Genomic DNA, 25,239 nt, shown 5'->3' on the forward strand with positions numbered 1-25,239 from the left:
TGGTTTAAGAAATGTAAGAATTTTTTTATTGCCTTGGTATTACATTAGTTTTCATTTGTCCCTAATACAGTAGTTAACTAACCTTAGACCACTAAGAATTATGCTGTCTAGATTTATAGATAAGTTTCCCTCTGGGAGATTCTCTGTCACTTAGCATGGAAACTGTTCTAAAGATTATATTATTACAATACTATGGGGTTTTTTTTCACATATGAGCTAAATATGAGGGTTTGTGAGCTGTTTTCTTAAAGGCAAATGTAAGGTTTATTCCCCTACTTCCTTATGTGAAACATTAACACAATGTGATAGGTAGAAATTACAATACCTGTTGTAACTGTTAGAAGGGCTTTTACTCAGGTCTGAAAATGCTATAATAGAAACGAATTCAGATTACTTAATTTTTATAATCAGATTCAGATAATAGTATTGTCAAGTGTGTCCAGCTGTATAATCAGTTCCGCTAGAATAAGATTCTGCACTGTTGCAGAAACTGCATTTCTAAGAAAAAATACATGGATAAAAATGATACACTGAGAGTACATTGTATTTCTTACAATTATTTTTCATCTTAAAAAACTGGAAAGGAGAATAAGAACATCTTTCTCAGGAGAAATGTATGAAGAGTAGACAAGTGTCACCAGCATAAGGTGCCATGACATTTAGTAGCAATTATATTAGTCACTAAATATACATACACTCAAAATAGGCAACTGTAGAACACCACTGACAACTTTCCCAGTGTTGAGGAGAAGCTCAACAAAATAACATAAGGATGTATGTCAAAGACATGATGTGATTATGTTGTATTGTGATGCTTCTATGTGTTATGGAAGAAAAGGTCGAGGTACAGGTGCATCCTGGTTGGACAAGAGACATAATGTGGTGAAAGGAACGTTTAGTTATGCCAAACATCATCCTTTGTGGGATATTTCTACTCCATTGAAGATTTGGGGGGGTAAAGTTTCTGTAGCCCAAGAAACACTGGAAATGCTTTGCTTGACAAGCAGTAATGGAAGGAATACAGCAGGTGTCCTGAGTCCCTGGCTTTCTTTTAAGCTTTACCCCAAATTTTGGATCTTACTTGTATTGGAAAACTTGCTTCACGCTTTTTTCTAGTTGAACACAAGCAACCCTTTCCATGCCTATTGGACTAATACTGCAAACGGTGGACAGTCAGGGTAGCTAAACTTATTCATACCACACACAGTTTAATCCAGGAAATCTTGTTGGTTTACATGTTAGATTCAGTCATTTGTATTCCAGTTGCGGTTTCAGTTAGAAGAAAGAACTTTTACTGGCATTGGCTTTAGTCAGGCAAGAAAACCCACTCTGCTGAAAGAGGACCTCAGCATAGCAAAGAATCCTCTGCAGTAAGCTCTGCCCAAAATGTTCTCTCTTTGTTAAACAAAGTCCGATATGAAAAGAGGTTACTGTTCAAGTAATTTTTTTCTTCAAAAATCACAAAACACTTTTTGAAGTATACAAGAGAAGGACCTGAATAGAAACTTTGTGCTGAGATCACAGGGATATTACTGACTGTTATATATAGATGAGCTAAATTCTTTTTTTGTTAAACTGCATACAGTGTTTATGCAACAGCAGGATTAAGTTTCACTCATGACTCATAGCACTGTGTCCACTTTTGGGCTTCCCAGTACAAGACAGTCATGGGCATACTGGACAGAGTCCAATGAAGGTACACAAAGATGATTAAGGAACTGGAGCATTTCTCCTATGAAGAAAGGCTGAGGGAGCTGGGACTGTTTAGCAGAGAATGCTTATGGGGGAGGATCTCATCAGTCTGTTTAAGTAGGTGATGGGGGATTGCAAGGAGGATGTAGCCAGGTGGTGCCCAGTGACAGGACAAGATGCAATGGACATTAACTGAAACGCAGGAAACTTTGTCTGAACATCAGGAAACACTTTTGAGAACACATGTTGCCCAAAGAGGTGGTGAAGTCTTCATCCTTAGAGGTATTCAAAAGCTGTCTAGACACAGTCTTGGGCAACAGTCTCTAGGTGGTCCTGCTTGAGCACGGGCTGGACCAGATGACCTCCAGGGGTCCCTGCCAACCTCAACCAGTTTGTGATTCTGATTCTGTGCCTGTACTCTGGCTCCAGATTAAAATTTAATTTGTACAAAAAGCAAAAGAAGACATCTTCATTCAGTTATGGCTAAGCCAAGAATTAGTAGAAATAATTTTCAGTTTGTGTACTCTAATATTTAAAACTGCGGCAAGAAGTATGTAAACAAATTTAGTTCTCATCATCGACAAGAATTGGGAGTTGACAACCGAGTTGTAAGTAGAACTGTTGACTTGAAGATGACATTCTCGGTGTATGGATGCATATGGAATTTATTCTTGGTTTCAATACCATTCAGTTAGCATGGTCAGTTACCTGCAAGAGATCAGACACGTGGTGCAATTTGACATGATAAAACCAAAGTCTGCAATTGTGTTGTAGGAAAAATCAATTTTATAGTGATACTTATTAATTCTTCTGTGCCAATTTAAAGTTCTGATCTGCAGCTATTTTTTTTTGTGTGTGCATGTGTGTGTTGATAGTATCATTCTTCACTGCTCTCACTCTGCAGTGCCAATACCAAGATCTTTCCGTCTCATGCAGCTACATTTATAAAGCATAAAGCTTTTATAAACAGTGTCTTGGGCAGGCTGGGTCCACTGATGCAGGCATAGTGGGAACCAGGAGCTTTTTCAAAATTTTGATAAAATCTTTTTTTGTGACCTTCTTCCTCCCCTCAGATAAATCAATTGATCTTTCTTTGGCTCATTTTTGCTGTCTCTAGAAAAAAATTATGGCATGATATGGCTGCTGTAAAACTTTCTCATGGTCTGCCAAAGTGCTTTCATGTACTGAGATTTAAGGCACTGCAGAACTCAATGGCTGCAGGCTGCTGTGCCTGGGGACTGGCCTTTAGTGGCTCGTGTTCAAACAGGAGAGAGCAGCCAGGCAGTAAGAGCCCCTCTTGGTCTCTCTAGAAAACTTTACACAGGTAAAATGTCCTCTGTGAACCCTCTCAGATTGGCTTTTATTAAGGTGATGGTAAAATTTGGATGTGTCAAAGATGACTGATGTTCAGCCTTTGAAGGAGAGAAAGTTAGGTGGTGGGTAGGAGTTGTGGTTTTGAGGACACTTGTTGACATTTCATGATGCTGCTCAATGCTATTTCAGATGAACTAATAAAAGCTGCCTAGCACTTTTCTGTAAGACTTTGCTACAAAGGATGGTGCCCTGCTAACTTTCAAAACCAATGGATGGAAACCCTAAACTTGATAAGGAAACATCATCTATAATTGTTGGGTTGATTTAAAGGCCTTCCAACTGCAGGCGCTCACACAGACGTGGTGCATACCTCCACCGTGCAGATTTGAGAGTCCTCAGTAGCCTTTACAGTGAGGAGTCTCCATGGCTTTCAGCTTGCTTATAATATAGAAGCGTGTTGGTTTACAGGTTTACTCATACTGCTTTTAACTTTTCAGCCCTCACTGGGGCTGCCTGCAAGGTGACTTTTCCCTGCTTTCAAGCTTGATGTGCATTGGCTGAACCCCCAGGACTAAGCGCTGAATGCCAGGCATTGGGTTTACAGGGGCTTACACTAGCGTGGTGACGCTCCTTGTGTCACTGCTTTTTTGTCTTTGACTATTACCCCTACTCTTCCCCAGTTCATACACTTCTTATTTTGATAGAACCACTATTGTTAATAGTGTAACTTTTCTCCTTCTCTTGTCCCCCCTCTTCCTGCTGGAAATCCTGGCTTAGTTTCATATGTTGAATAACTAACTGAGTGTCAGTTTGAAGTGTTTGCTGGGACAGGCCTTAATACTGGGTATCACTGATTCAGGTGTGTGTAAAATAAGGAGAAATTTCCAGTGAAAAAAGCTGGATTTTTGCATGTATGAGATCAGAAGATTGGATCCTAGAATAGTAGCCATTTTACATATATTTAAATTATTTTTGGCTTTCTAGTCTTTAGCAGAAATGTTTTTATATTTCAGATTTATTTGGAACACCAGCATTTAAAATAAGGTGTTCTGTGGAAATTTACAGTACAATTTATTGTCCTTCTTACTTTATATGGCGTGCTAAATTCAATGCAGTGTTAAAATGTTTAAATATGTCTTTACAGAATATTGCTAAAAATAGGTTTAATAGCCACTGCCAATGTTTTTGTGTGTATGACAGTAATTCAGTGTGGCTTGTTTAGATATTTTTTTGAGCTTCACCTCCTGCTAGTGACGGCAGATATGAATTATGTTTAGCTCTAAAGTGACTGGGGCAAGAAACCTCCAATTATCTGCCAGAAAAATGAAATAAGATTAGTAGATGTGTATAGTTCTGACTGGATAAATGGTTTAACAATTACATTATTGTAAATCAAATTAAATGTGTTCATTTGTTTTCCCAGTTTAAAGATCATAGGCCCGTAGCAGAAAAGAGAGATGATGGGGTTTGTGCTGTAGCAACCGGGGGGGCAGTGATGGGGGCCTGGAAAAAGGTAAGAGGCTGAGGCTGAAGACGTTTTAAGCAGCACTCCTGCCCTCTCCTGCCCCTTGGTCCTGCATGTGTTAGTCTCCCAGTGCCATGGCTTGTGAGGACAGTGACCTACATAGGATTCAGGTTTTAAAACTGTAATAAGTCTGCTCCTACAGGAGACGTGTGTTGTAATCTGTCTGGTGACACAGTTATCTAGTTTGAATGTGTGCCAGTAATTATATGAGGCAGGCAAGCAGAGTCAGTGCTGAAGGAATGTTCCTGTGGTCCTTTTCAGGCTATTCACAGGCACCAAAAGCTTCCTTAGCTAGTGAGCTTTATAGGACAGAGATGCTGCTGTATGTTTGTGAGCAATAGGGCATTTTTATGGTACTGCATAAATAGTAATCACAGGCAAATGGAAACTAAAAAAAAAAAAAAAAAAAAAAAGAGTTAGAGGCAATAGAAAATTGGCCCAGGAGCCTCTGGCAGGCTCACTGATATAAGCAGGAGCTATGTGCCCTATTTGTATGCCCATAATTCATGGGGTGTCTCCACCAAGTAATTGTTCTGCCCATGTTTGGGGTGGAAAAATAATTTTGGAAAATATTTCTGAGAATTGCAAACCTAGGTGATGAACAGATTTTATCAGAGACATGGATAACCAGACCCTCCACAGTTGGCAGAAAGTAATGGAGTTTTGATGAAAGCTTGTGCTTAACCGCAGCGCAATTGATTTTGGTTTATTGTTTCCAGAATTCAGTAGAATATTTCATTCTCTGAACCCATTTTTAACACTTTCGAAATTGTTTCAAAGAGCAGCTGGCTTCCCTGACTTGGTTTTAAGTACATTCACAAAACATAACTTTAAACTATAATAAAAACATTTACTTTAAAAGGACTTGTTTTTTCTCTTTCTAGGAAGCCTGTACTAGGTTACTTCCCCCCCAGGCTTACCAAGCAAGCTGTGTAAAGAAAAGTTGCTCCTGTGGCCGCTAAAGAAAACAGTTGAACCAGACAAGCATTTGCTGAGAGCTTAACCTGGAGTTTGTGCCAGATTGGGTATGCAAGCCTTGCTGAAGGGCTCCTTTCTTCCATCAGACATTGGAATTGTTTTCTTTTGTGACCACAGGCAGGGGGATGCTTGGAGTATGTCAGAAGCCGTGAGTTAGACTGTATTTATCAGATAGTTATGGCAGTGGGTGCTCTCTGAGGATGCTTAGTGCAGGCAAAACTGCATGCAGGGGAGGCAGGGTAAATGTCATTGCATTTAGCTGAAGCTGGACTCAGGGCTGATTTCCAGCCAGCAAGCGTGAAGCTAGCATTTTAACTCTGCAGTGTGCTGCCATTGCAGCATTGGCTATTTTTCAGAAGTAGCTAGTAAATTACTGCATTGCAGGTCTGCATGCGTGCAGCTTCATTGCTTGTATTATTACCTGTCTTTTGCTTTCCTTTTTTTAAAATAACATGTTGAGATCTGTAGATATGAACACCTGTATTCCTAAATAGGGTAAGGAAAGTAATATTTTATACTGTTTTGTGGTTAATGTGGAATCTGTGCTATTTGTGAGGGTAAAAAACCACTGAAGTTAGGAAACTAAAGGCTTTTATGCCTTCTTCTTGTAGAGAGAAAACAAAACTTGTTTCTGATGAGACACCCAATTCTAGAAAACAGCTTTCTTTTGAACTTTTAAAGTAGAAGCCAGCAAGGGCTTTTCTTGGTAGCAAAGGAGGGGTTTGCAGGTTCCTTAAGAACCATCATGCCCAGGCCATGCAATGAAGGGAAAGGTGGTCTCTTTTGAGGACCAGTGTCGTCAGAAAGAGCTTGGCCAGAGGTCTCCTCCTGCCTGTTTCTGACAGTTAAAAAAATTTATATCATGTATGAAACTATTGTGAAACCCAAGCGCAGATCACGAGAGACACCTTTAACTTATTTTTAGTAGTTCAAAGGCACACTGATAAGCATCCTATTAACTTAGGTATTCTATGTCTCAGGATCTATGAAAAGCCATATGAAGGGAAAATGAGTGTCACATCTGAAGACATTGTGATGCTGTAGTGTAGGTGTCAAAATGCTGTGATGTGCCCAGGCAGCTATGCAGCCAGGTATGGAACTTCTGTTCTATAAAATTATGATTATGAAGAGGAAACATATGGAAGATTGTCCTCTGAAATTCTGAGGGACAACTGGTGTGTTTCATTTGGATTTCAGAACTGATGCCATAGAGAAGCAGTGAAACAACCACGGGTTGCAGCTTTCTTGTCCTAGCAGTTAATACTGCAGAATTTGGGAATCCTTTGTACTTCCAAGCATCAAGCTACTGCTTTAGTTCTTATTGTGGATTTAAAGGTCTAACTTTGGGCCTACAAGTTTGAAGAGATGTGGCGATAATAAGGCAATGGGAATATGTCCTTCTATGGGAAGGAAAAAATAGCTATGGTCAAGGCAGTCATTTTTGCAGAAAAGATATGTCATCTTCAGGACATAGCTGAAAATGTAAATGGTTGCATAACTGATTATTAAAGCTTCTGATACTTATCCTGTTCATTCCCTTGGTAGTTGTGTTTTAATACTCCTAACATAAAATAACCCCATAATGAAATAATTTAGAAATTAAGAGAATGAGATATAGTAATAGTGCCCATTACTTCATCTTCTTTTCATAGAATGTTTCCTGCCCTGATAAAATATTGAACAGTTTGTTGAACGGTTTATTGAACAGCTTCTTAGCTTTTGTATGCTGCTGTGAATTTGAAAGGTGAGTGTAGTTGCTATCCAAGGATGTGGCACTTCTTGGAGGGTTAGTTATGAGAAACTGGCTCAAGTTATCTGGACCCTGAATGCTCAGGTAATTCATAATATAATATTGTTAACCTGCAGTTACTGTAACCGAATGCCTTATAGTTGGCACAACAACAACAAAAAAATAGTACTGTCTCCCACCATCTCAGCGTGTTCATTAGATTAGCTTGTTGCTCAAATGGAACATTTTTATGAAATATACTATTACATATTTACTGATTTGTTTGTTAATATGCCACAAAGAACTGTGATGAATCATTACAACTAATCTTATTTGCCAGAATAAATTAATGAGGTGTACCTGTTAAAGCTATACTTTTGATGGGTTTATATTTTGTCTATCTGTTTTTTCAGGAAATTACTTTGTTTAATAAATCTGCAGGCTCTTTTCCTGTCATTAGTTCAAAATAGATGTGGAAGGAAATTTTCTTTCAGATGTAATCCATTTTGCTTGGAAATTATTTTTTTAATGGCCTTCAGTATAGCAAAGCGTAATTATTTTATGTCCTTCAGAAGGGTATGTTAGGTGTTCCCATGAGTTCACACCATTCTTTTGTGCATTGGTGTAATGGAAATATGTTGCATACTCAACCTTTGGACCAGGTGTCAGTAATTCCTTTGCAAATCCAGCGTCAGGTTGGCTTCACTGTGTAATAAAACTATTTGGTAAAACCTGTACGGATGTTGGCTGGTAGAGGCAAGCTGTCCTGGCCTGTTCAGAGCTGCTGGAAGAACAGCAGACAAGGAAAAAGAAAACAGCTCTTTGTTAACAAGATCTTGTCTCACCAAGGAAAATTAAAATAACCATGTCATTTATCTGTGTCATTTCCTTTCACACACTGCTTAACAATGTTCTATGGCCAACCTTTCGATACTGTGTCCTTACAATGCAATTTAGTCTTCTACCCAATTTATTTGCTGTTACCAAAAGTCAGTATTATATTACGGAAGCATATCCATGCTGGAGAATTAAACCAGTAAAATATGGACTGTATTTTATGCTCATGAAAATTTACATCCTTCTTTTTAAGGATAAATAGTAGTAATTGGCAGAAGTGGAAACAGAATTACAGTCTTCTATTACATACAGTGCATTATGGTTCAGTGATGCAATATGTTTTTACCTTGGAGCACCAGAGGATTAGTAATTATGTATCTATCACTTAGAAGGAAGAGAAAAAGATATATCCAGCTTATGGTGGCATGTGCCATTTCCTCAACAATTTGTGTTCTCTTTGGAGGGAAAATCCCCGAAGTCAATCTGACATAATAATACCAGCTCCTTACAGTATGTGGCTCAGACAGATGAGAGATGATTATGTTACTCCATGTTTGTATGGACTGCCAACAGCCACAGCACAAACATGTTGGAGGTACTTGTAAAGCAGTCTTGAGTAGTTTGGGTTTAAATTTGTAATTTGAAATCAGAATGTGGTAATTCTACTCCATTCTGCAATTTTGGTTAAAAAAAACCCCAAACTTATTTAAAATTCAGTTACCATTAGAAACGTCTTTATTCTTTGTTTATTTAGTACTGTATTATAATTTGACAAAAGCTGTTGAGGCAGCAGTTACCCTTACCATTCAGAACGTACAGAAGAGGAACGACTGTAGGCTTTTGTTTTGCCAGTTGTTCTTAGGTAAACAGGGATAATTTTTTAATCTGTTATTACAGGGTGGTTCCTCTCTACCTGATGGTTGTGGTTTTTTCTTCATATCTGTGGACATTTATTAATTTCTTCTGCTGATTGTCCTAAACAGCTTGGTGTTTCTTTCTTAGTTGCACTGCACCTTACACAATTAGTTTAAGTGGCAAAAACAGTGATGTAAGTCAGCAGCTTTCCAGACTCTTGACATTTCATAAACCATTGTTTTATGGATGTTAATTTCTGTATAGAGTTAGTCTCCTGGAATTTGGTTTCCAGAAAGCGGTGTTTTTAAATATTGCAAAATCATTTTTTTCTTCTTCCTAAAAAAGACATCTTTGCAAACTGTTTTTGTGATGGCCGAAGGTTCATAAACTTCTTGTATGCTTTCCATTGCCACAGGGGCATATTACGTTTGGAAATGGAGGTTTCAGGGCTGGGGTGGGGGAATAAATACTAGTCTTTACTTACTTTTATTAAGTAAAAATGTACCCAGTCTCACTTTGGTAGGTTAAAGTTTTCTGCTCTGCATCTCTTACTTGGCTGTGATATTTAGTACTATTACAAAAAAAGTATACATAGGGCTTCTTGTTTCATTTTGGAAATCTAAACTGAATATAAGAACTCAGATAAGTTCTTATAATTAAAAAATGAACTCCTCTTAGCAATTTTTTACACTTGATTTTCCATTTTGTGTATTCTTTCCTGTAGATCTGTTGTGATAGTTGGCTAGTTTAATTACTGCCTCCCCAAAAAGATGAGTATTTGTAGAGTCTAAAGTATGTCATTTTCCTTCAGAGAGAACCATTGTGGGAAGAGGATGAAAGTAAAGTGTTTGCGCGTTAGCAATATAGGTGTATTTGTCTGCACCCTTAAAATCTGCAGTTATTCTGACAGAATAGCAGCTGTGAAGGTGCAGAATTCAGAGGATCTGAAGGTACTTTTCGAAAACTCATCATTACTCAAACACGCACTAAGTAGACATGTAGCCAATGGAGTGTTTAAGGAAGATAAAGTAGAACAGCACTTGCTGCTGTTTTGGTTCTTCTGGATGCTTCCTACTCTTGGGGTTTTTTCCTCACATAGTCTCAATAGCCTACTTCCCTGCGTTAGCAATATTTTTCTAATTAAATTGAATTTCAAAGATAAATGCCACTTTCTCAATGCCAAAACTTGTCACAGAAAAGATTTCTTATGGTGGATCTCCCAGTCAACAGACTGTGGAGAAGAAAGGTTAGCTGCTGCAGCATTTTTTTTTGGCTCTGTAAATGGCAGAGTGCCCCAACTCTCATTGGCTTTGCAAATGCTAAGGCTATTCAGCACCTTTAAAATGTACTCAATATCTCAGACCTAAGCTCGGGAATCAATCAGTGGCAGTATGTTACAAACTTGTTATCAGTATGTCGCTTAAAAATGCTAATGTTATTGGACTTTGATCCATTGTCATCCTTGTGAAAGTGCCAGTCCTACAGGTACTCAAATATTTGACTAGCCTAGTTTATTCATTTCACACAGCCACGCTAAGGTATGCCTAAAGTCATAGCCAGCACCTCAAAATATTTTCCCAGTCCCTCTCATCCAGTCTGTCTTAATGAAGGGTGATGCATTAAGGCCTAATTCCTCATGCGTGTTGAACTCCCTGCCCCCCTTGAGAAGACAGTCAGCTTTCTGACTAATAGTTTTGGATCAACGTGCTGTTCCACTGTGCTGGTATTCTCCAAAATCTACGCCCTCTAGAAATCAGCAGACATGTAACTCAAGCTTGCTTCTTGAGCTTGGAACAAAAAATCAGTCCAGAAAAGTACGTATTGTTCTAGGGAAGTTGTAGTGTCTGCAGTAATTTAATGTAGTATTCAGCGGACGTTTTACAGACTTGAGAATCTGCGGTTTTCCAGACAACTTACAGAGGACCCTAACTGCTGGGACCTGTGAACTCAAATGTATTTGTTCTTTCTTATCCATTCAGTTTCTGTTCCACCCATTTTATGTGCCTTGCCCATGATTTTATTTTATATTCAGTGTTTTTTTTAAAGAATGAGTAAGCTGAGACCCTCCTGGGATATGTCCCCTACGTTTAGATCTCTTTGCTAGTATCATGAGTGTCTAATTGCATTGGTTTTAATGACTGGGAGTTTCTTTTGGTACTAGGTGATGCAGATGTATCTCCCATTCTGTGGGATTGCCATATCCAATGCCCAGCTATTTGCAGCTTCAAGGAAGGAATATGACAGAAGCAGGGTAAGTAAAACAATGTATATTGGACGAATATCAAACTTCTGTCTATTGTTTCTTCAGATTCCAGCTATGCAAATATGTTTGCTAAGCAGACAGTTTTGACTATGTTTTATTTCAAAAAATGCATTTTCAACAGATCACTATCTTGACTGAGGCAGCCAGCAGGGAGCGTGGGAGGGAAATACGCTCGTGGTGGTGGCTGTTGTTTCCTGATGTCAGTTCCCTGTTTCATAGTGCTGAAACAATTGTGTTTGTGACATAGGCAGTGCAGGAGAGAGTGTTACTTTGGCAGAGATTCAAACTCTCTTAAAACTCCAGTAATATCAAACCTTTGCCATCCTGAATTTGAAATATTCAATTCATGTGCAAATAATGTGGATATATCTTTGTAAAGGAGGCAAGAAAAAAATCTGTATATGAGGGGGTTTGACAGCATGTGTCTGTATAGATACATTACTCACATTAGTCATGATTGCTGATGCCATGCATGAGTTGGGACAGGAGGCTCCAAAGAAGTGAAAATAATGCAGAGCTTGAATGTCATTTTCTTCTCAGAGAGGTTGTTTTTTTTTTAAGAAATAAAATGGTAATTTTGAGGTGGTTTTGATAATTGTTGGCTTTAAAAAAAAAAAAAAATTACCTTTCCTGCAATGACAGGAAATGATACTTCTGTTACCATGGATCACAGCTCCAGAGCTTCAATAGAAATAGACTGCTAGTGTTGAACCTGCTTTTGCTTTACAAGCCGGTGAAACTACAGTGGGGGGGGGGGTCTGTGTACTGAGCACTGACTTTTGTATATTCAGGACTTTGGACCTTCCCATGTGTAGAAGCTAATGCTTTCTGCTAACTAAACTTTAGTTTACTTGGTTTTGAAAACTAACAATAGCCCTTTCTAATGGTGTATATATTTAAGGGTCAAGAAGCATATGAGCTTGTCTTCTGCCCAGGTCTGACTACAGACCACTGTGTTTTTGGGATGGAGATGGAAAGGAGACTTGGGGAAAAAATATTTTCTGCCAAAGACTTTTTTTTCTTTTTTTTTTTTTTCTTTGATCTTCAAACAATTGTTTGACAACATAGAGACTTAAAATTTGCTGCAGATTCACAGCCTGCTGGGAACAATGACAGACTTTTTTTTTCACAGCTATGAAGAAAAAGACAGAACATTAATTTGAGGAGTTGGCATTCAATCTTTTGGGGGAAGCATTCAACAGAAGAGTATTAGGGACATTTCATTAGAATATGGTAAATTCTGGTGGTTGGACACATCAGGAAATTGGATCAGATATACAGATTCTCTGTTTCTTGTTGCCACTTCAGCCTTCCAAAGCATAACAATTATCATTGTCATTTGGCAGTTACATGGTGGCCCATACTTAATTGCATTTCTGTTGGTGGTCTTTAGCTTGGCCTAGTTCATGGTTGAAATCAGTTGGCAAGCAACACATGATGGACAAGCCCATGATTTGCCTTCCTTATCAAACTAGAACCAGTGGTGGCAACTTCCAGTGCCTGTGACCAACATCTTGCTGATGACCACTGGGTTAGGAGAGCTGAGACCAGTAACATTTATATGCTTACCTATGTGTTCTTCAGTGTTGGTGCCCTAAATCAGGATAAAGGAAAAAGCACACTTCTTTGGACCCATGGTAAGAAAGAACATGTTCTTGACACTGATGAAATGAGAGAGGAAGCCCTTCATTTTAAAACATTGTATTTTACAGACATGTTGTTAGTGGTAAAGACTGGATCAGAGTGCTATTGGAATATGCAAGTATTGATGTGATTTTTTTCTTTCCAGCTTTGAACATGCAAAATGGGTAATAAATTAGTAAAATGGAGTTTAAATGCACCAGCAAATTCACTATAGCAAATCGAGTAACTCAATCCATACTACATACTTGGAGAGTGCCATTACAGCCATTGTTTCATTTTTGGACCACAGTGAAATAGTTTGAAAGATTCCCATTGTTTGCTAGGAGTTGGATTGTGCTCAGTTGTGAGCTAAGAAGTACTTCTTTCTTTCTTCAGATACCCCCACCCCAATTCTGTTGCCATAATCACTAAGAACTTTCTTTGAATGAAGATTTCAATGGTTTTCTCATATTAAAATCAATCCCAGAGACTGTGTCTTTTGCAGTGCTCCATGTATTAATTAATTCTACAACCAATACAAGAATTTTCTGTCCTTGTATGCAGGCTTTACTGGAAGTAGTGAATGATCTCTTTGAGGAACAGACTGACCTAGAGAAAATTGTCAAGAAAATAATGCATCGGGCCCAGACTCTGCTGAAGTGTGAACGGTGCTCAGTATTACTTCTGGAAGATATCGAATCACCAGTAAGTATGGCTGCACATTCTGTAGAAAGGCTAATATTTGAGTGGTAGAGCAGCGGCTTTTACTGTGATGAAGCTGTTTCCTATCATATGTAAGTACTGGACAGCAAGTATTCTTCCAGCATGTTATTCTTAAGTATAAGTTAGGTACAGATTGAACGTTTATCAACACCACTGTGTGGTTTAGCCCCAGTAGGCAGCTAAGCACTGCACAGCCACTCACTCGTTTCCCCACCCCGGTGGGATGAGGAAGGGAACCAAGAGTAAAAGTGTGAAAACTTGTGGGTTGAGATAAAGACAGTTCAGTAGATGAAGCAAAAGCTGTGTGCACAAGCAAAGCAAAATAAGGTATTTGTGTGCTACTTCCTATTGGCAGGCAGGTGTTCTGTCATTTCCAGTAAGGCAGGGCTTCATCACATGTAGTGGTTAATTGGGTAGACAAATGTCCTGACTTTGAAAGCTCCCTCCTTCCTCTTCCTCCCCCTAGCTTTTATTGCTGAGCATGGTGTCATGTGGGATATTCCTTTGGTCAGTTGGGGTCAGCTGTCCTGGCTGTGTCCCTTCCCAATCTACTGTGCACCCTGCAATCTGTTCACTGGGGTGGCAGAGTAAGAAACAGAAGGCCTTGAGACTGTGTAGGTACTGTTCAGCAGTAATATAAACATCCCTGTGTTATCAACGCTGTTTTCATCAGAACTTTAAATCAGTATAAGCTACTATGAAGAAAATTAACTCTAGCCTAGCCAAAACCAGTATAGTCACTTTTTCAAATGGAAACTGAAAAGATACATTTATGTTTCCTTCTGGTCATTTGAAGGCTGAGGTGTCTGTAAGTTGCTGATGGATCTAACTGTATTTTTCATAGGTGTGATACAACTGGATACACTTTGATTCTCAGTTGTCTGTGTGATGGAATTAATGCTTGCTACAGAGCAGCTAGGACAGCTTAACTGAGAAGCAGGGTGCTTCTGTGGTCTGCGTAGAAAGAAAAATGACCTGATTTGTTAACAGATACTTACCTGCTCAGTTCCTGTCCTTCATTATATAGCCATGAGAAGGAAAGAAACTTCCTTTCTTTAGCTTCATTTACATTTACCTGGAATTTATGACCTAGCTCACATTTTCAGCCTAATCACTTATCACATGGGTGGTGCTTGCAGGCAGTTTCAGAACCAGAAACAGTTGCATCATCAACCAAATCTTTTATCGTCATTTTTAGGACTAACCTTGTCTACATACATTAAAATAAATAATTATCAGACATCTTGGTATTTCTAAAGTGTTCATAATTTCACATGTCATTATGGTTTAACTGTAGCACACAAATACTTAGGTAATTTCTATTCTAGTATGTAACGTTATATCTTGAGTCAGATTACTGGTCTTTCAGAAATAACAGATAAAAATAAACTCATCAGGACTTTGTTAGCTGACCGTCCTGTGTATTCAGGAGCTCAGTGGGCTTTACAGCAATCTAATCAGTGTCTTCACAGGAGTCAGCTTCTGAACCTGACTCATGAATGCTTTTTTGTAAAATCCAGTATTTTAATGTGGAAGAATAGCAAGACAGTAAGGGCTGAAGCCACAACATGGAGTCTTCTCAGCTACTCTTGGTGGCCACTACTTCATGGGATTTGTTCCTTCCTGGAAGTTTTCCACTCACTCTAGCTGTTGGCAGGGATAAGTTTGGGACTAGCAATGTTTGCACATCTTTAATAAGTTCCTTTAATACTTTGCAAAATAAATAACGATAGCTGGTCACAGTTCCTTAATAATGAAAATGCTGTGAAAAGGTAAATCCTTTTGTTATTTTGACTTAGTAATTTTCCCCTGAGGTAACAGAAAATCCATTGGAAGAGACGTATTTGTGTAAGAATGTCTAGATAGTCACGTACTTGGTCATGTGATAGGAAGAAGCTTTTGCATTGAGCAGGTGAAGTGAAAATTTTACTTTCAGCATCACTGAAGTATGCTTGGTTTTTGCAATTGCTTTGTCCATTTGACCAAGGAATAATGATTTTGTTGCAGAGCTCTGTTAAGGTGAACAGATGAATGTAAGCTATATGAAAGTATTTATCAAGAGCTGGATTTCACGCACAGTTTTGACAGGTGCTTTCACTCGGCCTTTGTAATACTGCCATTCATAGGATATGAGAGCCTTTTTAAACATGTTTAACATTTTTCAGTATTGTTATTAGTAGTAAAAAAGCGGCTGCCTTTAGCTTGATAGATCTCTTCAGTGTTTTCAGGCTATTCAACACAAACTGTCCTCCTTTCTACTGATTTGAGAAGTAATTGAAGGATAAAAGTGTTGCTTGTAATATCATTCTTTTTTCTATCCAAGTATCTTTGGATTCACTGACCCTGTAATTGATTATTTGTTGCTGGGCTGTGACAAGTCTAAATGATTATCAGAGACAGAATCACAAGTTTGTGTGTATGGCAGAAAAAAGCCATTATTTTCTTTCCTTGAGGAAAGATATGTTTCTCATTTAATTTAAACTGATAGAAATGAAATACTTTCAGTGGAGTATGCCCTAAATTACACTAGCTTTCATAAAAACAAGATCTAGGTTTGTATTTTGTTTATATATTCTCTGTTACAGAATTTTAATGTTTCTGGTTTATTTTCTCTTTTTAGACCCCCCACACTGATTTTATAATTACAAGATACAGTTCTACTACATTCTTATGAAATGCCACTATATTTGCAAGTATAATATGATTTTTATTTTTCACAGAACAGTACATTGTGTTAGTAGCAATCTGTGGGTGGCATTTTTCACTTCATTCTTCTGCTCTTGGTACTGTTTCTACCTTTGAGGATGGAGGGGTTTTTTTTCCAAACCACAGATAATGAGTTCTTATTCCTCTAGACCTGAAATGTGAAATCTGAAATGTGGACAGCCAAGGTATTCAGTTAAGCCTAAACTTCTCTAAACAGTCATAAATCTTAGGTTAATTTGGAGTAGGAGAATAGCAACTTGCCACCCATGTGGTCATTTTTACAAGTGGCAGAATTGTTTTCCTCATTTCCCTGGATTTTGGAGGGTTAACCTATATATCAAAATAGAACCCCATAGAGTAACTGATTGTGAAGCCATGTCAAAAATACTGTTATTTGTGCATTGTACGAAAAGCTTTTATGATACAGAACCAAAGTGGAAGATGGGGACCCATACTAGCATCCAGAAATATTACCTGTGCTCTATATCACACTAGCCCCTCTTAAGATGTTTCACTTATGTGCTATTGGCACATAAGTTCTAGGAAAATAGGTTGGAATTAGTAGTGCAAATGTATTTTTCTTTTTATTTTCCTATATTAGAAAAATGAAGTTTGCATCAGCCTCCATAATTCATATTCCAGAGCCCTTTGAAGGGAGGTATATATTGTTGCAGAAAATAGTTTCATAAAGGAATCTGAAGATATCATTTGATTTGGTATTGTTTGTTAGTGAGCTGTGCACAATATGTATTTTGAACATGAATTTGGAGGAAATTGGGGGAATACAGATTGAATTTTTATTCTAAGACCATTAGATAAAAATGTTTTAAATACAGGAAGCTTATGTTACTGGTTTTTTACATATTTATTCATCTTAATAACAATTATGCTACTTTTTTTGTGACAGGTGGTGAAATTTACTAAATCCTTTGAGTTGTTATCTCCAAAATGCAGTGCTGATACTGACAACAGGTTAGTGCTCATGTCTTCTATGGTAATGGATTCTTTTTCACATAGTTTTAAATTTGCTTGATCACAGTTTTCTGTTCTTATGGAACTTCGGATAGAGATGATTGAAGAGTGTGAGCCTACAGTTTTTACTCAGACAAGACTCCTGCTTGCTTCAAATGGGGACTTGCTTGCATAAATATACATGCCTATATTTTTATATGTATGTTTGTATAGATGTATGTGCTAAGATTGCATCAGTGTATCAGAGAAGAAACGAAGAAATTACTGATGACTTTTTATTATTGAACTCATGGAGGACACATGGGGTTTTTGCATAGTTAATACTGAAGTAAAAATTACAAAATTATTTTAGGTTGTTTGTTGATCTCTTACAAAAAAACTCCTTACAGTTGAGTTGGAAAGTTTCCAGTAAAATTTTCTGCTTCTGTTGTCAAGTTGGAAAGCCTAAAAACCTCAGAGAATGTGTATTTTCCCAGAAATTATGTTCCTGTGACTCTTGTTTGGAGTCCAGTCAAAATAGAAGTATATGTTTTGCTTAGTAGGATCTGTATTTAAACATTGATAAAAGGCTAACTGTAAGTAGTCATAGAAAAAGCTTTTTGTCCATATGGGATTCCTGCAATTCCTACAAGACAGTACAACTGGTAACAGTTCATGTAAAACGTCCTACATACCAAACAAACTCAATGATTATCATACACATTTTATGCAAATCAATTCATACTGATTCTGAATTGAAATTTTCCATATCAAATGGCTACCATAATGATAAACCTAGATTTCTGTCCAACTTGCCACCCATAGCTTAGCAAACTTGAAGATTACTTAGTGCTTTGCCATATTTAAGCCCTTTAAGCATATTTTAAAAATATTTTTGGTAACTTGCCTTCTTTCTTCAACTGCAGTGTAGTGAAAAGCTACCACTTAATTAAGGTGAATGTGCACATTATACTCCAGATTACAACAGGTCGTAATTCTTAATGCTTTTGATGGATTGATTTCGTAGCATTACAAAAATGAGTAGTGTTATTTTTAAGATGTGCAAGCTGACCGCAGAGTCCAGGGCCATGCAAAAAGACAGGCAGAAGCTAGGTCTCTTCCATGCCCTATCCACTAGATTAGAGATGGGAATGGTGAGACAAATGGAAAACAAGTGGGAAAAAATAGGAAGGTTTAAATATGAATAAATAATCTGTTGATTCATCTGGGAATCACAAGTTACTGCTTTTGACAAAGAGCTTCAGAGTAGCAGTTGGTCTTTCCTAGGTCAATTAAATGGGTGAAAATACATTCCTTTTGTTCAGGGACAGGAGTATGAATCAAGGGATGTGGTTGTTATTCCTGTTTTTCTCAAACTTGATCTGTAGCCAGATTAGTCAAAACAACGTAGAGTGGTGTCAAGATAACCAAGCTGGCTCATTTCTTGTTACCATAGTTATATTAGCATGTTACCACAGAGCAATTTGTAGTAGCCTGCTCTGCATATAGTCGTCAAGATTCTTTTAACTTCCGTATGAGACATGAATAAACACATGCAACCTGGTAGCTAGTCTTTATAAGATTTGTAAGGGTACGCTTCTGTGCATCTTTATAGGAAGATTTATGCTTTTTCTTTCATTTTTCATCCAGTGGAGAGTAAAGTTGGTGTTACAATGACCAAGGTTAGACTGGCAGATGTGATGTCACATTTGGATCTAGCACAGGCACAGCTTGAGTTATTGGCTCTATAGTGGGAAAATGAAGGTTATTTAGGATACAGAACACCGTGAGCCCTTGACATTTGAGCGTTTTTTTCTAGTAAGTTTTTGCTCTTTTCATTCTACATTCTGCAGCTGTAACTGATGTAAAGTCATGAGATGTTTCATGTGGAAAAAAATGGCAGGATGAGTTTCTTCATCATTACACCAGTGAAGATAAATATTATTTCTTTGAAATTTTAGTGGAAATCCAAAGAGATTATAGGCTGAGAACAGTTCAGTACTAAGTTTTAACTGAAAGAGAGAGAAGCTCCAAGGACAATATAACTCTTAATGTCCTAAATACTTTCTCACACAGTTTTAGAAGAAATTGGCTTTTCTTTTGCCCTTCTTCCATCTGGCTAATAGAAGCTCACCTGTTTAGTCCCTAAATATTATAATGAATATTTCTGTCTTTTTTTCTTTGCTGTTGGTTGTAAAGAAACACCTTGCAAGACCATACTTGGAATTACCTGTTCAGTTTGCATTTTTCCAGCACACACCATGATCGTCTGTTTATTATCCGTAATGGCACACTGATGCTCTCATTTGCCAATCATTTTGTTGTTGAAGTACAGGTTTGCTAAGTCTCCTAAATTTTTTTCTCCCTTTGAAAAAAGAGTACATAAATCTTAGAAGCCTTGAGAGTTCAGTTCTGATGTATTCCGGATGAAGATGAGCCTGAGGGAAGGCACTGTGGGCTATGTCTTTCCTACACAGAAGTCATCTTGGCAGATGGTGTAGCTGGGATTACACTTCTGCATCCTGAGCACCAGGGGTAGAGGAGAGGTCAGCTGCCTGAGCCAGTGTGGGTTGTGTGGGAAAAAACAGCTGTGCTCCCCACTGGTTAGGCTGGTAACGAGAAAGTGCTGAAACCCCTGCTACTGCTGTTTCACTGTGGCTGTCCCTGTGATGATGTGCACTCGGGTATCGCCCCATTCCCTGCAGTATTTTTATGCTTCCTAAGGCATCTTTCTGCTCTTGTAGTCCTAGGAGCTGGAAGGGTTCGTGTCACTGTTCAGAGAGGACTGAAGGTTCCTGCAATTTTGCCTGTACCACTTCCCCACTGTATTGCTGCTATTCCTGTCAGAGAGGCTTTGGGGAAGATAGGAAGACACGCAGCTTTGTAAGGGGAGCCTGCAGCACTACTCAGTGCTCTTGAGCTGGGTTTACTCTCCTGCCTGGCATGCAGCGATCCTGCTAGTGCTTGGGCAAGACAGGGAGATAGTGACATGTAGCTGCCTGCATCAGTCCAGCAGGACTCATGGCTTTCCACAGCTCAGAAAAAATGGTTGCTGTGATTTTTAGAGTAGCTTCTGAGGGGTTTGAACTGCTGAGGATGGAGAGAGTGCCAGCTGGCTGTGATTTGCATCAGAATTAATCACTGATATTTCCTCCTAGTGAAAGTTGAGTGCCTCTCTTCTAGAGCACGGTTGTAAAGCACTTGCTAGGAATGGAGACAACATAGCAGAACATACTTTTAAACTTCTTGAATTATATCTTTTTTCTTTGAATTGAATTCATTTGCTGCTTAAAATGTGTGACAGCCGTAATGCAGTCCCAATTTAAAATGTCTTACATTATAATGATAATATCATCCAGATTTTTAAGGTGTTAACTGGGAGCTATGCATTTGAAATTAGATTCTTATCCTTAAAGGTTGTTTTTGCTTGTCAAGTATTGATGTCCTGAAATAAATTTTAAATTATAAATATGAATTTTTTACTTAGCTCAAAAAACATTATATTTATGTAAAGGTTCCTGTCAAAGTATACACATAACATTTACTACAGTCACTCAAAATCCTTATCCCAAATGAAAGTTGATACACTTTAATTTATTTATGTAAATCATTATTATTATAATCATCTGTCTTTATCGTATTTTAAGAATATTGAGTTTTCTTTCAAATGAGTGACTTAGTTGAATTAGTCTCCAGAAAATCAATGCAGCTGACAAAAATCAATCTTTTCACTTTGAGTCATTCAAGCATTTTACTGTTCATCCTTCTTTCATTCATGTGCATTACTTTGAAGCTTCAAGCTATTGTAGTCTTCTCCATGGCTGCTCAGAGGCACTTTTTTCTAGGTGATATTTCTCAGGTCTTGAAAATTGATCTGTTTTATTTTCAAAACTAAGACAAAATGCATTTGTTTATTCACACATGAATAGCTACACCTCACCAGTGTCAAAACCTGTTCTTCAATAAGTCAATGAGAACTTTCCTGCTAATTAGATGAGGTATAAGGTGAGGACTTTAAGGTCTGTGAGTTTTCTGGAGAAGCTGTGGTGGAGTGTGGTGAGTTGAACCCATAATTCTAGTGTCTTATGCTCATTTACTCACAGATCTCTAGCCCCTCCGTAGTTGTGGCAGAAGCTTAGCCAGGGCAAAAAAACCCCAAACCTTCACGTATTGTATGCCTACGCAGATCCACCTGCTGCAACACACTTGCTTTACTGATTTGCAGACTTAATTCATGATCGCTTCTTCAGCCATTCAGGTCTGGCATTTCAGACAAAAAAAAAAAAAAGGCATTTCCTTTGACAGGAAAATTATTGGAAGCATGAATTAAAAATACCTCAAATTCTTAGACTAATTTGAAAAATTAAAATCTTAAAAGTATGTACTTTTAGGTAGCTCTACAGAATATATTATTTAGAATTGCTTTTGATGAGTATCCCATGGAAACTTGAAACATATTCACATTCTTGATTCACATGTAAATACATTTCATTATTCAGTGCTGTATTTACTTTACTTGGGAGAGCCATGCTATTTTTAATAGAAAGAATTGTGTAAAGGTGAAAATTTTTGGTGTATTATTTCAATAAATACCAAATTATTGTTCCATAGGTAATGCTTAGTTAGCATTAATAACTGTGAATGGTTCTGCTATTCCTGTGAATATGCCTGTAACACATGCTGGACTTCCAAGCAACATTGACTGTGTCCTTTTCTTCCCTTGCTATGCCTTTTGATAGTTTCAAAGACAATGTGGAGAAATCAACATCTTATTCTGACTGGCTAATAAATAATAGCATTGCTGAACTCGTAGCTTCCACGGGTCTCCCAGTGAACATCAGTGATGCTTATCAGGATCCTCGCTTTGATGCTGAAGTAAGAGATTTTTAGAAATGTAAATATACATCATATTTTTGGCATTGCAACTAATATAACACAATTTTATCGTTATATCCAAGTGGCTGTAAAACATGTGAGTATTTATTTTGCATTATTTTTTCTATCTAGTATGTCCTCTTTCTGGTCTGCTGGTATTCACATGGCTTTATACAGTAAACACAAGTCACTGAATTAGTGTATGACTTTAGGCAGTCTTAGTCTGTCCTTGTTTCATTTTTCTCTATTTATAAGTGCTACCTTCCCCTATCAAGTGCTTTGAGTGTATGCAAGCTAATTTTTATTGCTGAAAATTCCACTGTTGATGTTCAGTGTTAGCAGCACCATTGCTGTTAGCTGTTGGAGTGACTGGGACTGTACATACACAGAGTGTAAACAGAACCTAGAGAGGCAAATGTTGTTTGTGATCTAACTTAGCCAACTAACCTTTTAATTTGCACAAATAAAATACACACACTGGATTAGTTATTTCTCCAGGATACATATATCACTCCTAACAAAAGTTGTTTGTGTATCCTAAGGTATTCATTCCTGCCTCAGTTAGGAAGGTGTTGATACACACAAAAATATATACTTAACACCTAATAAATACTAGAGGCATATGGAAGGACAAAATCTTCACTGAATTCTATCCAGTGAAACAGTATTACTGTGGGGACTTGGCCAGCAATTGGGCAGCACATTCATCAGTGGTCAGCAAGTTTGCTAAACTGTATTACTACAGTAAGTGTGCTTGGAAGTGTTTCATCTTGGGAGTTTTGCTTGGTTCCAGTTTTATCCCGTGTATCATTAAAGGGATTATCTCTCAAACCAGCAGAACCTGTCAAAACAAGAAAAATAAAAGGGACCTGCTGTAAAAGTATACAAGAAAACTGTGTTGATATGAATTTGTTCCAAAATTCAAAAAGTACAATTAATGCCTGGGGTCTATTTCTTGCCAAAGAGATATGGTAAAATAAATCATGCCAATCCTTGATATGTTTGCAGTTGCACTTTTAATATATTATGTCCTGAATAATTCAGCTATCCTTTCACATTAGTCCTTTCCAAGTTAGAGCCACTGCCCAATTTGTATAGAGAAAAAGAAAGCACTTAATACAAAGGGCAGTAATTCTCTTCTGTTGCTGGTTGCCTATGAAAATTTAATTCTTAAATTAAGTTGTCACAATCAGTTATTTCTATAGTCAAGTGTAGTGAGAGGAACATATTATCCCGTATAATTTAGATAAAATCAAACATACATTTGCAGTTATGAACAGATATTCTGTTCTTTGTTTCTGTTAAAAACACCCTCTTTCTGCTCCCAGAATACTAATTGCCATTTTCAAATGTTGACACTCTATTTTCAACTCATTCACCAACAATTTAATGCCAAAGTATTTTCACTTTAGAGTTCATTTTAAGACACGTCTGAGGAAGTTATTTCCCCACTCCCATGGATTTTAGGTGGCAGTCCACGCTGATTTCGGTGATGAGTTCTGTGTATGTACAAATAAGCAGCACTCCAGTTAAAACCTGAATTATATCTTTTGCTAGCTAGGAGTTCACAGCGACCACATCTTGCCTCCAGTTGATGAATTACTGCTGGTCTTTTACTTCTATTACAGATTGCCTGTAGCATTAACATTTTCATAGGAGAACATCTCCTGATCTCTTGTGAGTGGGCTCATCCCACTCTCTTGCTCTAATCTCTTTTGAAAAAATACTTTTTTTTCTTCAGATTTTGCAGCAGTGACCTTAAAGAATAAAGCTAATTAACCGTAGAAAAAAGAGAATCAGTGACACTTACAATAAATTGCAAAGTTTTATACTACATTAGATAGAAAACAGTAAATGGGGCAGAATGTTCTCTTCAGAGCTATGGGACCAACTAAACCTACACAGAAAATCTCAAGTCTTGGTTTTGACCCCATCCTTCCACTTCTTCCTAGCTTGCATTTCTGCACAATTCCCTACTTACTCTCATCTTTCTTCTGAAAATGCATATTTCCCGTAAGCCTCATTTTACAGCTGCTTTGCTAAATCAAATTTCAGTTTGGCAGTTGGGAAGAGTATGTCTAAGGCACCCTTACTCAGCAGAGGTTTGCCCTACTAATCTACCAGTGTAAGTAATCCAGGAATTGTGTGAGCATTGCCTCCATTACAGTTTGTCTTTAATTCCAAATCAAAGTCAAAAGTGTAAGCTTTCTCTGGCGAAGATGGTGATGTTTGTATTTTCTCTGGCAATTTTTTAGGGTAATCCTTATGACTTTTGGTTACTCTTACTATGAATGAGGTTTCAGCAGAAATATTTTCTGAGTGAGAGCTGATCCATATGGAATGATATTTGTAAATGTAAACTTACTCCTTGACTTTTCTATTACTAGAATGTAAAAGGGTGCAAATGGTCCCTACTACTAATGGAAGTTCTCATTTCTGTGTTTTAGGCTGACCAGATTTCTGGCTTTCACATAAGGTCTGTTCTGTGTGTTCCTATATGGAATAGCAACCACCAAATAATTGGTAAGACCTTCCTCATAGCTGCATCATTTTTTGTGCTAAAGTAAATTTAGTTCTGTCTTTTTAATTCTATGCTCCTTTTTCTTCTTTTTCCCAGCTGAATATTGTTAAGAAGTAAGCTAGGATGCATGCTAAGTATCCAAGAAGGAATGTTTTGACTTGGATACTGTATGGACTTTTTTAACTTTCCCATTGTGACGTATTTATTTATTGTATTGGAACTTGAAGACTAATGAGATAAAAATAGAAATTATAATAATATTAGTGAAAAATGTTCAGTATGCTTTGATACTTTTCTTGGGTCTCCCTTTTTTGTACACAACTCAAGCAACTGTTTCTGCATTCAAGCAAAGTGGTCATTGCCCTCTTTAACGATGAACTGCACAGTCAGGGAAGACTTAGCAGGGAGGCTACAGCAGCTGTCAGAGTTGCCAGTACCCGTGGTGTGTGCTGGATCAGGACATGACAGGGTTTTATTGCTTGTTTGATAGGATGCTTCCCAGCTATGATAGTTGGCCCAGCATTATTACCTGCTTTTCCACAAAGGAGTGCCATTTGTCAATAACAGTGTCAGATTCCTTTGTTAATTTCTACAGAAGAATTCAAGTTGAAGCAATAGCAATTTAAACTGGAAAGGCCAGACTTGGA

At 37.7% G+C, this 25,239-nt stretch overlaps 1 protein-coding gene across 1 annotated transcript in view; it reads left to right on the top strand.

The window, feature by feature from the left end:
* Positions 1 to 25,239, top strand: part of PDE11A (phosphodiesterase 11A) — a 135,993-nt gene that overhangs the window by 42,843 nt on the left and 67,911 nt on the right. Inside the window, 5 exon segments of the mRNA XM_055812394.1 lie at positions 11,092 to 11,181; positions 13,381 to 13,521; positions 17,153 to 17,217; positions 21,936 to 22,071; positions 24,519 to 24,594. Of these exon segments, the coding sequence (XP_055668369.1) occupies positions 11,092 to 11,181; positions 13,381 to 13,521; positions 17,153 to 17,217; positions 21,936 to 22,071; positions 24,519 to 24,594 (508 nt within the window).

The sequence above is a fragment of the Falco peregrinus genome, chromosome 8 (genome assembly GCF_023634155.1).
Source record: "Falco peregrinus isolate bFalPer1 chromosome 8, bFalPer1.pri, whole genome shotgun sequence".
In the NCBI taxonomy this organism is placed as follows: Eukaryota; Metazoa; Chordata; class Aves; order Falconiformes; family Falconidae; genus Falco; species Falco peregrinus.